This window comes from Neomonachus schauinslandi, chromosome 15 (assembly GCF_002201575.2).
Source record: "Neomonachus schauinslandi chromosome 15, ASM220157v2, whole genome shotgun sequence".
In the NCBI taxonomy this organism is placed as follows: Eukaryota; Metazoa; Chordata; class Mammalia; order Carnivora; family Phocidae; genus Neomonachus; species Neomonachus schauinslandi.
In genome coordinates, this window is record NC_058417.1 from 39,645,625 (window position 1) to 39,659,021 (window position 13,397).

Consider the following 13,397-nt stretch of genomic DNA (forward strand, 5'->3'; position numbering starts at 1 on the left):
GAGTGAGGAGGGCAACAGAGGTTGATGTTTCTTTGGATTTAAGCTTACAGAAATCAGGGAGGGCTTCCTGGAGTTGGTGTCTTTCCCTCTGAGCACTTTAATTGCCTTCTGGAAAGGAGATGGTGGCTTCAGGGGGTAAGGGGGTGGATAAGGTCCCTCTTTGCAGGAGGCAGAGATGTTACCTGGCTCAGCCACTCTGGAGGTCAGGTGTGCCGGACTGGAAAAAAGGGGAAGTTCTAGGGACACATATGGGAGGACCAGAAATAAGGAGGAAGGTCCTGGCAATGAGCTGTGAAGGGCCAGGGCCTGGGCTCCCGGAACAAGCACTGGACTTTGAATCATGCAGATGTGGGGCCCAGTCCCAGCCCTGTTGTTCATTATCCATCCCTGGCAAGTCATTCACCTCCCTGACTTCCTCATCTCTCAGATGGGAATCATAAATCCTGACCACCCACAGTCATATTAAACAAGACCCATGGGTGGGGTTGCCTAGCACAGTGCCAAGCCACACAAGGGTGAACCAATAATATCTATACAGTCAATTGTTGGGTAAATAACTGTTCAATGCGACAAGTACTATGCTGGGTGCACACAAAATGCTCTGAGGAAGATCCCCATCTCCTGCTTCCATGATCACTGAATGGAATAAGCCAGAACAGCAAGTTACCTGTGCAGCTTGAGTTGGTCCTCAGTGCCCTGGGCACCCCAAAGAATGAATTATGACCATGCAGAGAAAAGGGCCAAAGTAAGAAGAGATGCCAACCTGTGGGTCCTAGGCCTACAGAGGCCCCCAACAAGAAAAACTGGACATACTACCAAGAGATATTTGCAAAAGGAAAAGCAATTCTTTATTGCACAGACAGACATGGTACAAACGAGCTTGTTACACGATCCAGCAGCTTCTTGCCCATCCCTGCTCAAAAGCGGATGGGGAGAGCTGGAGGGGAGCACGACGGGGAGCATGCCAAGCACCCAACAAGGAGATCTGGATCCTCTGAAAGCAGGGACTGGGGTTTGCTCTTCTGGCCCCTCTGGCCAGTCCTCCACCCAGCCTGGGGAGAGAGGAGGAGACGAGGGACGTCTCTCCTGCACCGGGCACTCAGACCTCTCTCTTGCGAGAAGAAACCACCTTCCCCTCCACTGCCTCCTCGACGTTGATTCGAACTTTGCCACCACCGCCTCCCAGGGAAGCTGTAGAAAGAAGGAGCAGACTTTAGAGCGGGGGGCCCTCGCTGTTCTCCCTCCCAAGGCAGCCAGGACCTTGGCTGAGCTCGGGGAGAACTGGACAGCACCCCTGAGAATGGCCACTGGCCAGGAGGTCTGGTGCTGAATCACTCATCATAGAGGTGGGCGGTGGTAGCAACAGTTACGCCCCGCAGTGAGCAAGAAAGTCAGGGATTTAACGGCAGGTGAACGCGAAGTGATGGGGGGCTTCTTACCATTAAGTGCAGGAAGGTGGGGCCTGGGGTAAGCTATTCCCCGGACAAAGCCTGCTCAACCTGGAAGGTTCTCAATAAATCCTCAGCCCCCACTCTACTGGGGCTGATAGAGGGTCTCTGCGAAAGAGGTATTGCCTAGAATGGGTGTGTCCCCTCCCTACTGGCTTGTTTGGCATCTTTCTCCTTCCAGCCCATTCCGGGGGAATGGTGGCTTCAACAGCTCCCCTTGCCACCCCACGAAGGAAGAGTGAAGCCTTCTCACCTTCTCTGGTGCCAATGCCAGCCATCCTAAAAGAGAGGGGAAGCAGATATAAGAGAAGGGCGTGAGCCCAGATCTCCTTAAGGGAGGCCCCGGTGGCTGGCTAAGCAATCCTCTCCAGAGCCCCCCACCACCAGCCGCACATCTGATTTCTCTAGAGGCTGGGACATCCTGAGAGCCTGTCCAGACCTGCCACCCCTAAGCAGATAGATTCTGATACACAGTAACACCCCATCTGCTTCCTTTATGCTGTCCCACTGCTGTCCGGGTAAGATGACTCTCCACCCCAACCCCAACCGGCCCCTCCCTCATTCCTCCCCCTGCACCCTCGCCCCTGCCTGGCGTCCTGGCCCTCCAGCAGGCTGCGGTAGGTGGCGATCTCCTGCTCCAGCCGCGTCTTGATGTCCAGCAGCGTCTTGTACTCCTGGTTCTGACACTCCATCTCACTACGGAGCTCGCTCAGCTGAGCCTCCAGGCCGCTGATGAGCCCCTGGATCTGCTGCAGCTGCGTGGCGTAGCGGCACTCAGTCTCCGCCAGTGAACCCTCCAGCCCTGCTTTCTGGAGGGGCAACAGATCAAGAGACACCCCGTCAGGCCAGGAAGGAAGCTGTCGCGGGCATGCGGACCGACGTTGAATGGAGGGCAGAGAACCCCTCGGACGGGGCTTGGGAACCCACGACTTAACCAGCCCTGGTTGGTGGGAAAGGCCGGGCCACGCTGGGGTGGGCTGGGGTGGGCTGGGGGGCAGGTGGCCCTACCATGCTGAGCTGGGACTGCAGCTCGATCTCCAGCCCCTGCATCGTGCGCCTCAGGTCTGTGATCTCCGTCTTGCTGGTCTGGATCATCTCTGTGTTGGAGGCCACCTCCTTGTTCAGCTCCTCTGTCTGTAGGTCACACACAAGGCAAGTGAGGCCCACAGGCGTCCTGGGAAACCTGGGGAGCTGGGGCGGGGCTGCAAGGTCAGGCCCACCTTGCTGAAGAACCAGGCCTCGGCGTCCCGCCGGTTCTTCTCCGCCATGGCCTCGTACTGCTCCCTCATCTCGGCCAGCACGCGGGTCAGGTCCACGCCTGGTGCCGCGTCCATCTCCACGTTGACCTGGCCTGCCAGCTGGCTGCCATACTCCTTCATCTCCTGCAGGGTGGGCAGGCCCATTTAGGGACAGAGGGCAGAAGAGAGAGCTGAGAGCCTGGGCTCCCACAGGCCCATCTTGGCTTCATGTTCCTGCGCACCCACCCCAGCCTCTGTTCCCCACTGAACATGAAGAGGTTCGATCACATGGGCCCCTTGGCTCTGAGGGCCTCTCTTCCTTGCCAGGTGCTACAGGAGGACCTCAAGACAGTAGGGCCTTGTCTGAGCTCATGAAACAAATCAGGACAGCAGGTCACACTGACCACCTGGTCTGGCTATGGATCTGAGAAGGAAAGGAGTCTGGGTCCCCAAAGGATAGTACCCCTTGCTCTCCATGGGGACCCCTGTTTTGGTGGAGGGGAGCATATCTGAACCACTAAGCCCTTCAGCCAACTAGGAGGAGGTGCCAGTGGCCCTATTCTGCCTCCCGCCACCAGCGGCCCCTGCCGGCCCTCACCTCCTCGTGGTTCTTCTTCAGGTAGGCCAGCTCCTCCTTCAGGCCCTCGATCTGCATCTCCAGGTCGGTCCTGGCCAGGGTCAGCTCGTCCAGCACCCGGCGCAGGCCGTTGGTGTCGGCCTCCACGCTCTGGCGCAGGGCCAGCTCGTTCTCATACCTGGGAAGAGAGAGGGAGCCCAGAGTAAGGACGGGCAAGAGGTCTGGGCTGTTGGAGCTGGAGGAGGGAGAGAAGGCCCAGAAAAGGTGGGGAATCCAGAAGGGGAGAGGGAGGCAGGAGCGCACTTGAGTCTGAAGTCGTCCGCCGCCAGCCGGGCGTTGTCAATCTCCAGGACGACACGGGAGTTGTCGATGGTGGCCGCCAGGATCTGCAGGAGTCAGGGAGTCAGCACCTAGAGCAGTGTTCCGTCCTCCCTGCTGCTCTCCCCACCCTGTGCCCCAGGTCAGACCCCTGGCTGACACCAGCAACAGAAGCCTGTAGGCTCCCCAGGGCAGAGTTCAGCGCCCCCTCAAGTGCCCACGTCTGCCCCCACGCCACCCTTCCTGGCTCCAGGGCGTGAAAGACCAAGGAGCCTGGAGTGCCTGGACTCCCCTGTGGGAATTGCCAGAAGGGGTTGGGCTGGGGTTCGGTGAACTCTGACAACAGCCCTCCCGGGGATAGTCCACCAGCCTGCCCTGGTCACTGGCCTCCAGCACACCTGGACACAGCCATGGACCCACAGAACCTCCCACAGCCAGGAGGAACCTGGAGGGCCAGTCAGGAAGGCACACTACGGCTGAGGAAACGGGTCCAGGTAAGTTGAGAGGGTAAGTGGCTGGCAGAGCACATCATGAGTTCGAGGTGTCCTGAGTCCCAATACTGCTTTTGGCACCAAAGATACCCTCAAAGGGTGAGGCAGGTGGTCCTGGCACTCAGGGCTCCTGAGGTGACATTTACCGTTCTTGCAAAAGAAGCAAAGGGGCACCTGATGCAGAGCCCTGCGGGGCATGTGTCACTGCCCCCACCTCGGAACCCCCGCCTCCCCACCCCGCCCCCGCTCCGTCCTGACCAGAATCTCAGGATCCTCCCACACTGCCAAGTTGAGCAGATATGTGCTAGCATCACACCTGGAAAGCATTCCCTGCTCTCCGAGCTACACACCGGCAGTCGCGGCGCGGGCAGGAAAGGGTCTCCTTGCGGCAGCTGGAGCACTGATGTTACAGATGTGTGCAGGACCAGCCGCCTGCTCCGTCTCTCTGATACCCGAGGACTCACCTTGTCCCGCAGCTCCTCGATGGTCTTGAAGTAGGGGCTGTAGTCCCGCTCGGGGCTGCTGGGGCTCTGCTTCTGGTACCAGTCGCGGATCTTCACCTCCAGGTCGCCGTTGGCCTCCTCCAGGGCGCGCACCTTGTCCAGGTAGGAGGCCAGGCGGTCGTTGAGGTTCTGCATGGTGAGCTTCTCGTTGCCGGAGAGGAGGCTGCCATCGCCACCACCATGGTCACCAAAGCCACCACCGAAACCCCCACCAAAGCCACCTCCAAGGCCACTTCCAAAGCCACCTCCAAAACCCCCGCTGCCGAAACCACTACCAGCCCCTCCACCGAAGCTGCAGCTCAGGCCGCCCCCATAGCCCCCTCCTGACCCAGAGGACACGAACCTAGCAGAAGAAGCCAAACTACTGCGGCTTCCACCGCCCCCACAGAGACTCCCCCCACCAAAGCCGCCTCCCCCAACCCGGAGGGAACCCCCCCGGGTAGAGCCACCCCCAAAGGTGGAGGAAGAGGTCTGCGGAAACATGGTGCTCATGGCCAGGCAGCGGGTGAGTTCTCCGCAAGCACAGAGGTGCTGGTGGGCAGCGCAGGCTGGGCTGAGCGCAGAGCACGGCCGGTCATCCCCCAGCCTGGGGCTCCTTATATACCCCTCCGAGGGTGTTGTGGGACCGCGTCTCCCCCCCTCCCCCCGCCCCGAGGGAAGCCAACTCCTGTGTTCAAACGCAACTGCCTGCACACCTCTGCGTGGTTGGTGTGGAGTTTCTCTTTTCTTTCTTTTTTTTTTTTCAGTGCAACAAAAGAGATGATTCAGAATGAATGGTGTTTTGCCCCAGGGCCATGGTTTTAACACTTCCAATGCAGGCTCATCTCTGGCTCTGGGAGAACACCAAGAGTAGCAGGGAGCAAACCCCAATCACTTCGCAGCTCCCCGGCCTCCGCCCGCAGGGTGGGCGCAGCTCGAGACAGATCTGCCCTCGCTGGACTTCTCTGCTGCCACCGGCCCAGGGCCCTCACCCCAAGGCGGCCTGCTCCCCACTCTCAGTTTGAGAGTCCACTCCCCATCACTGCTCTGTGTTGTCCCACTCACAGACCCCACGTGCGAGCCTGCAGGGCCCGGGGAGAGCCATGGCTCGGCATGGGGGAGGGGGGGGGAGGGGAGGGAAGGGGAGGGGAGGGGGCGGAGGCACAGGGAGGCATGCAGGGCCCACGGGGGACAGGCTGAAGACAGGAGAGGGGGGGTCATGAGTCAAGTTCCAGCTAAGGTGATCAGAGAAGCCTACGTCTGTCTCTTCCCTGACGCGGCAGGACCCTCCTCCTCCGTGCCTCCCTGTCTCCCCAACTGTCCCCTCCCCCCAGCTCCCTCCCAGCCCCCAGCCGCATTGCACTGGCGCTCTCACAAAGGCCAGGAGGCTCGGGGCTGACAAGGGGCTGATTGATAATCCCACCACCAGCCGACTGCACATGTCACTGGACCTTTGCTTGCTCCTGGGACACGTCGGGGCAAACGTCTGCAGATAAGAATGGAGCACAGTCCAGAAAGCCCCTGCCTTCTCCAGAGAGAGGGCATGTCCCTGCAGAGGAGGGCCAGAGTAACTCGATTTGTCCTGTCAAGCGCTTTGGGGCCGGGGAGGGACCCAACCCAGAGGGCTCTACGTGCCCGTGTCGGGAAGGAGGATTCAGGGAGGCCTGGCAGGCAGACGGGAAGACACCTCTTCTCGAGCAGGATGCTGAGGCCAGAGAGGGGAGCTGAACACTCAGGAGAGCCTTCTCTCGGCCACCAACCCATGGGCCGGCTTCTGGGAATAGGTAATACATGCAGGCAGTGCCACTTGGAGACACAGACTGGCCCTCTGGCCCCGGCTCCAGGGTTTCGGGAGAGCGGGGTGGGGAAGGGAAGCAAGGCCAATCTGGAGAGTCAGAAGGATATCTAGTCCAGGGCTGAAGCGCAGTGAGGTGGATGGAGCTCCGGAGTCCCTCAGGCTCGGGTTCAAATCCTGGCTCCATCAATTACTGCCTATGAAACCCTGGACATGTTCCCGTGGCGAGGGGCACTTTCAGCTTCCACCCGAGGCCCGAGAGCCCCCAGCCTGCTTCCTCCTGCCTCCCCATCTTCTAAGGAAGCAGACAGTGGGGCTCAGTACCTAAGGTTCCCATCCGTCAGAGCCAGGGAGCCAGGGTGGTGCAAGAAGGACCAAAGGCCTAGGTGGATGGGGGTGGATGAGCCGGGCCTCTGAGTGCTGGACGCAGACAGTGCGGGATCGGCTCGTGGGTAGGAGGATATTGTCTTTTCTTCCGAAAGAAAAATAATCAAACTCAGATCAGCCACAGCTCATTAAAGCCTCTGCAGACATCACTGCCCCAGCAGTTAACAGGGGAACAATTGCATACCATCACCCCAGGCTGAGGGAGGCCTGGGCCCCAGCCAGCCCCTCTTCTGCACCCTGACTCCCCTCCAGCACCCCTCGAGGGGTGGCTTTCATACACTATCAGGCCCATGCAGGCGCAGCAACTGCCCCAGTCACCAATCCCTGCTTTCAGTGCAAACAGCTCCTGTGAGCTCAAGTGCAAACAGCTCCTGTGAGCCCAAGTGCAAACAGCTCCTGTGAGCTCAAGGTCTGGGCCACTTGGTGCCTGCTCATTAGCACCAGGTGGGGAGGCAGGGCAAGGGGGGGGACCCAGCTCTGTTTGGCTCCGGCCCAGGCTGCAGCCCAGGGCCCTGCCCCGGGCAGCACACCCATGACGCTGTGCCAGTTTCTGTCCTCTGCCTGCTGCAGACAGGCTGTCCCCGGGGCCTTCTCTCCTTGGGATGGGATGGGATGTGCGGCCCAGTGGAAAAGCCTGGGCTGGACTCCACCTCTGGGTGTGACTCGACCTCTCTGAGCCAGGTTCCCAACTTAACATCGGGCCATTTTTCCACTCATATGAGGTACTTAGAGTAGTCAGAATCACAGAAGGGGTTACCGTTTAACAGATTTAGAGTCTCGGTTTTACAAGATGGAAATAGTCCTGAGCACGCGTGGTGATGCTCATGGCACCATAATGTGAATGGAATTAATGCCACAGAACAGTCCACTTAAACACGGCTAAGATGGTAAATTATGTGTGTATTTTACCAGAAGACACAAAAAGAAAAAAATGGAGCCATTAACACTGAGTCCTGTTACAGGGTCCCGGACAGCATCCGATGACACATGAGGGTGTGGTCTCCCTACATCCACCCCTCACCTCCCCGCTCCCCAGGGAGATGCTAGGGACCGAGCGAGCACAAGCCCTGGGGCCTGGATAATTCCTCCTCTATTAGGTATGTGGCTCTCTTAGTAATCCAGCCGCCTCTCTCAGCCTCAGTCTACCAATCCGGAAAAGGGAAATAACCCCTGCCCAGCCTGCCGCCCAGGGATGGAGCTGTGCCTATGACTGACAGGGAAATGCTCTGCGAACTGAAGTGGTCACAAGGACCAGCAGGGAGGGTAAGACTCACCCCGTGAATCCTCTCCCCTTCTCTCTCCTTCCCTCCCTCTCCCTCTCCTCCATCCCAGCCTCTCTGTTAACACAGTACCCCTGGTTTCAGCTCCCTGACTGAGACAGAAAATTGTCCCTGCCCTTGCCTCCCCATGCCACACACACACACACACACACACACACACACACACACAAAGGAAGGCTCCCTTCCTGACACCCAGACCTGCGACCCAGTCACCTGCCCCACCTGTTTGGGCCCAGACCCCACCCCACGGCCACATTTCCAGGGGCCTCTGGGGCATAGGGGAGGGTTTAAGCTGTGACAACAGAGGCTTTCATGAACAGGGGACAAAAATCCCTGGGCAGTCTCAGCCTGAGGGTGAGCCAGGCCTCTAAACTTAAGTGGGAGAGGGGGGCTGTGGGTGCTGGAGGCCACAGCAGAATAGCTCGGGAGGTGGCAGAAGGGGCTCCCGGCCCAGGGAGAGGAGGAAGCGCTGTGCTCTGGGCTCCCCAGTTCTGTGACCTGAAGCAAGTTAAGGAAGGTCTCTAAGACCCACAGGAAACTGGCAGAAAGAGCGCCTCCTTCAGGATTCTTAGCACAGGGTATGACTGGGTCACAGCCTCCTTCACACAGCGCTGGGCACTCATGGCGGCCACGTGTTCCCCTCCAGACCTTCTGGGGGCACAGGGTAGAGTGCTCCTCGCTGGCCCCCCTCCAGCACAGGATCAGGCAGATCCGTGGGACCTAACAGACCCACTCAGCCTGCACCTCTCAGCCAAGGGGAAGTGGGACTACTTATTTATCTTTAATTGGCCTCAGTTCTTGGCAGCTGAACTGTAAACCACAGGGGCAAGACCACACCCACACAAGGGCAGAGTTAGACCAGGAAGCTGGGACTTACGTTCCTTTGCTGGCCTAGGACCAGCCTCTGGTAAGCCAGGTTGGGGGTCTGTACGGGAGGTCCAGGTCACCGCTGGGTCCCATTCCAGGCTCTGGGCCCAGGTATGAGCTGGTGGGCGTAAGGGGCTTATGTGGGGCTGCCCGGGGATGGATGAATGTGTTAGTGCATGCACACACACTGACACCGACCGGTATACCCTCTTCAGCCTTCTGAGTGGGATGCCTGCCCCCATTACTCAGGCTCTGACCCCCAAAGCCCCAGGCTCTCCTTCAGTTAGGTGGAGAAATGTATCGAAAGGAACTGCCACAGGGGATCCTAGTCCTAAGCCCTCACATGGAGCAAGACTGACAGGTACTGAGGACCTGGCATAAGAAGCATCAGTCCTGGGGTGCCTGGGTGGCTCGGTCATTAAGCGACTGCCTTCAGCTCGGATCCCAGAGTCCTGGGATCAAGCCCTGCATCGGGCTCCCTGCTCAGTGGGAAGCCTGCTTCTCCCTCTCCCACTCCCCCTGCTTGTGTTTCCTCTCTCACTGTGCCTCTCTCTGTCAAATAAATAAATAAAATCTTAAAAAAAAAAAAAAAAAGAAGCAGCAATCCCAGGAGAATGGGGTACATACAGGGTGGCACCTTTAGGAAACCTAGTTTCTGGTCCTGGCTCTGCCATGAAGTCACTGTGTGACCTCAGACAAGTTACTCAACCTCTCTGAACCTGTTTCTTGCTCTATAAGATGTTACTCACACTAACTAGCTTTTAAGGTTGTTTGATCAAATGGTGCATACTAGGTGCTCAAGTAAACATTAATTTCAGACACACAAATACACACCAACCCTTGAGGGAGTAAAGTGGAGAGAAAACTAAATCTGAAAAAAAAAAATAAAAACCCACAGTTTCAAATCCCACCTTTGCCATGTTAGAAGAGTTAAATCTACAACAAACCACCTCACCTGTCTGACCCTTAGTTTATCCCTCGGTAAAAACGGAGCAATGCAGGGCGCCTGGGTGGCTCAACAGCTTCCGATTCTTGGTTTCAGCTCAGGTCATGATCTCATGGGTCCTGGGATCTGGCCCTGCGTTGGGCTCCACGCTCAGCGAGGCATCTGCTTGGGGATTCTCTCCCTCTGCCCCTCCCCCCACTTGTGCACGCTTGTTCTCGAGCTCTCCCTCTCTCTCATTCAAATAAATAAATAAATCTTTAAAAGAAAGGAGGGGGGAGCAATGCTTGTTTCACAAGCTTATTTTAAGGAAGAGGTTAGATAAACGAAGAGTTCTGCAAACAGGAATTAGCCTACCAGTAGGAGTTGGTGAGCACCCTCTCTTCCTTCTCCTGGGACAGGGTGCACTCTGATCCAAATAAAACCCAAACAGAACCATCTCTATGGGCCGAAAAAACAAATCCAACATCCTTCCTCGAGCCATAAAACTTTATTGGCAGGTCAGGGGGAAGAGACAGGGGTAGGGTCCCTCCCCTCCATGGCCCTACCCAGGGGATTCCCTCTGCAGGAGAGCAGGAAGCCCAGGAGGCTGCTGGACTCAGAGAGCCTTGGCGGTGGGCAGGTTGTTGTAGTGGGCATCCTGGCCCTCCAGCAGGCTACGGTAGGTGGCAATCTCCTGCTCCAGCCGCGACTTGATGTCCATGAGCTGCTGGTACTCCTGGTTCTGCCGCTCAGTGTCGGCACGCACCTCGCTCAGCTGGGCTTCCATGCTGCTGATCAGAGCCTGGATCTGGGCCAGCTGGGCTCCGAAGCGGGCCTCTGTTTCCGCCAGTGTGCCTTCCAGGGCGGCTTTCTGAGGGCAGGGAGAGGGAAAGAGACTCAGTGGAGACTGGTTCCTGAGAGGGCAAGGGCACAGCCACGGCCCAGGCTGCGCAAGGCTGCGAGGGCACCAGGGTGCGCCCCACAGGGCGGGGGGTACAGACCATGCTTAGCTGAGACTGCAGCTCGATCTCCAGACCCTGGAGGGTGCGCCGCAGGTCAGTGACTTCCGACTTGCTCATCTGCAGCTGTTCTGTGTGGCCAGCCACCTCCCGATTCAGCTCCTCGGTCTGCAAGAAGAGAGCAGGCAGAAGGAATAAGCAGTGAGGCAGACCTCTGCCTGAGGGCATGAAGCTCTCTCTCCCTGCCACCTCTCCAAAGGACACCTGCTTCCCCCTACGTACCCGGCTGGTGAACCAGGTTTCAGCATCCTTTCGGTTCTTCTCAGCCATGACCTCATATTGGCTTCTCATGTCACCCAGGATCTTGGCAAGGTCGACGCCCGGAGCGGAATCCACCTCCACACTGACCTGGCCACCCACCTGGCCCCTCAGGGCACTGATTTCCTGGAAAGACACAGCAGAGATGGGCATGTCAGAGCCCAGAGCCTGCTGGGCCTGGGCCAGGTCACTCCCCCACCCCCCAGATGGGAAAGGGGCTGGTTCAGGTGCAGACCTCGGAGCCAGCACCGAGAGATAGACCAGGTGGCCACCATCCCCTGCTGGAGCCCTGGGAGCCCTGCTCCACACCCAGGGCCATATCGAGGGTACAGCAAGTGTGGTCACAATCAAGAGGATACAGGATATAAAAGTGTCCTTAGCCCTGGGAAGTTGGGGTGGGATGAACAGAAGGCCCAGCCTGAAACCCACCTCCTCATGGTTCTTCTTCAGGTAGGCCAGTTCCTCCTTCAGGCCCTCGATCTGCATCTCCAGGTCGGTCCTGGCCAGGGTCAGCTCATCCAGCACCCGGCGCAGGCCGTTGATGTCGGCCTCCACGCTCATGCGCAGGGCCTGCTCCGTCTCAAACCTTTCAGAGGAAATAGGTGTAGTCAGACCAGAATTTCCTCTGAACCCCTGAAGACTTCCCCCATCCCCCCCCGGGTTCAGGAGTCCATGAGGGGGTTGCTTCGGGCCAGCTGGGGTAAGTGAGGACAGAGTCTAGTCCCCCCACTGCACTGAGCCCCCAAAGGGTCTGGGATTGCCCCTCCTTCCCTGTCCTGGCTTCTGCAGCCCTCTGAGGCAAACACATACTCACTTGGTTCGGAAGTCATCTGCAGCCAGACGGGCATTGTCGATCTGCAGGACAATCTTGGAGTTCTCGATGGTGGCACCAAGAATCTGGAAGATAAGAGGCAGGAAGTTGGCACCAGTTTGGCCCACCCCCTTTCTTCCTAGAAGAGAGAGGAGAGCAAATGAGTATGCCTCTACCCCCTAGAGACCAAAGCCCCAGCCATGTCTCAGCTGTCCATTGGCCTGCTCTCTGGGAGGTCTTGGAATCAGTCCATGCCCAGGAGCTGGAGCAGGAGAAACCATCGTCAGGGACGCTGAGACAGGGGGGAGGGCATGGGTGTGGGAGGGCATGGAGGTAAGTCTGGGAGGAAAGTGTCTGAGACCTGTACCCAGGGAAACTCTAAATGGTCTTAGGGGAGGCACACTCTAGTGATCTGCAAACCAGATGACGTGTTGGGGTACTTTTGTCCGTAGCCCCATTCAAAGCACATTCTGCCTCAGGAAAGGGAATTCCCATTTGCTGAGCATCAATTATGTGACAAGCACTTTGCACCTCATCTTTCATGCCAGGTCAGTGGGTATGCCTATTTTATAGAGGCGGGAAATGAAGCTCAGGATTTCTTGTCCAAGTTCACCCCCATCTGAGGTCCCTCTGCTGTGATGGGCATATTCACACCATTGATTAAGGTACTCGGGTTTATGTTTTTCAAAGAGCAAGTCATGACTCATTAGTCATTGTACTGGGAGATAATTTGCATAGTTTTTTAATGAACCTGAACAGAATATAAAATATGAGAAGAGATCACCCACAGTACGGTAAGAATTATTTCAGGAAAGTTTTGGTGGGGCGCCTGGACGGCTCAGTTGGTTAAATGGCTGACTCTTGATTTTTTGCTCAGGTCACAATCTCAGGGTCCTGGGATGGAGCCCTGCATAGGGCTTCACACTCAGTGGGAATCTGCTTGAGGACTGATTCTCTCTCTCCCTCTCCCTCTCTCCCTCCCCCCACCCTGCTCTCTCTCTCTCTCTCTCTCTCTTTCAAATAAATAAATAAATCTTTAAATAAATAAAGTTTTGCTTCCGTTTTGGGTGTGTATATAATAGAAAGAGAATGGGTGAAGGTACATGGTAAAATGTATTTCTTGTTAGGTTACAATTTTTTTTAAAGTGTGTAAGCAGTATTCTATTTTGTTGTTTACAACTCTAGCTGTCCCTCCTTGTCCACAGGTCTGGTCTTTCTGCTCTATGCCCCTGGCACCCAGCACCATGAGGGCCACATGGCAGGCACTGGGCAACTTTGTGGGGAGCTGCGTGTTTGGAGCCCCAGCAGGTGGGATCATTAAATGTCCCACTGGCTTCTGATAACATTTCTTCCCGGCAGAGCTCCCAGCTTTTCCCTGAGGGTGGAGACCAAGCCCCACCCTGCATGCCCTTAGGGGCTCCCTGTTAGACCTATGGCTCCAGCACCCCCAACCCCAGGACTCTCCACCCACAGAGAACTATTGCCGAAAAGGACGGGGGGG

At 57.3% G+C, this 13,397-nt stretch overlaps 3 protein-coding genes across 3 annotated transcripts in view; 1 reads left to right on the top strand and 2 right to left on the bottom strand.

Annotated features, from left to right (window-relative positions):
- LOC110573273 (signal transducer and activator of transcription 5B) overlaps positions 1–13,397 on the top strand; it is an 871,639-nt gene that overhangs the window by 254,039 nt on the left and 604,203 nt on the right. The window lies entirely within an intron of this gene.
- On the bottom strand, positions 824–5,159 carry KRT15 (keratin 15). The gene is made up of 8 exons (XM_021681822.2): positions 4,537–5,159; positions 3,567–3,649; positions 3,285–3,441; positions 2,669–2,830; positions 2,457–2,582; positions 2,037–2,257; positions 1,702–1,727; positions 824–1,191 (listed from the first exon to the last, which is right to left on the bottom strand). Exons 1-8 carry the CDS (start codon positions 5,065–5,067, stop codon positions 1,100–1,102), a joined length of 1,398 nt encoding a protein of 465 aa, XP_021537497.1. The 5' UTR covers positions 5,068–5,159; the 3' UTR covers positions 824–1,099.
- KRT19 (keratin 19) overlaps positions 10,099–13,397 on the bottom strand; it is a 4,610-nt gene continuing 1,311 nt past the window's right edge. Inside the window, exons 2-6 of the mRNA XM_021681823.1 lie at positions 11,900–11,982; positions 11,515–11,671; positions 11,050–11,211; positions 10,810–10,935; positions 10,099–10,679 (exon numbers count right to left, since the gene is read on the bottom strand). Of these exons, the coding sequence (XP_021537498.1) occupies positions 10,425–10,679; positions 10,810–10,935; positions 11,050–11,211; positions 11,515–11,671; positions 11,900–11,982 (783 nt within the window). The 3' untranslated portion in view covers positions 10,099–10,424. The remainder of the gene's footprint in view (positions 10,680–10,809; positions 10,936–11,049; positions 11,212–11,514; positions 11,672–11,899; positions 11,983–13,397) is intronic.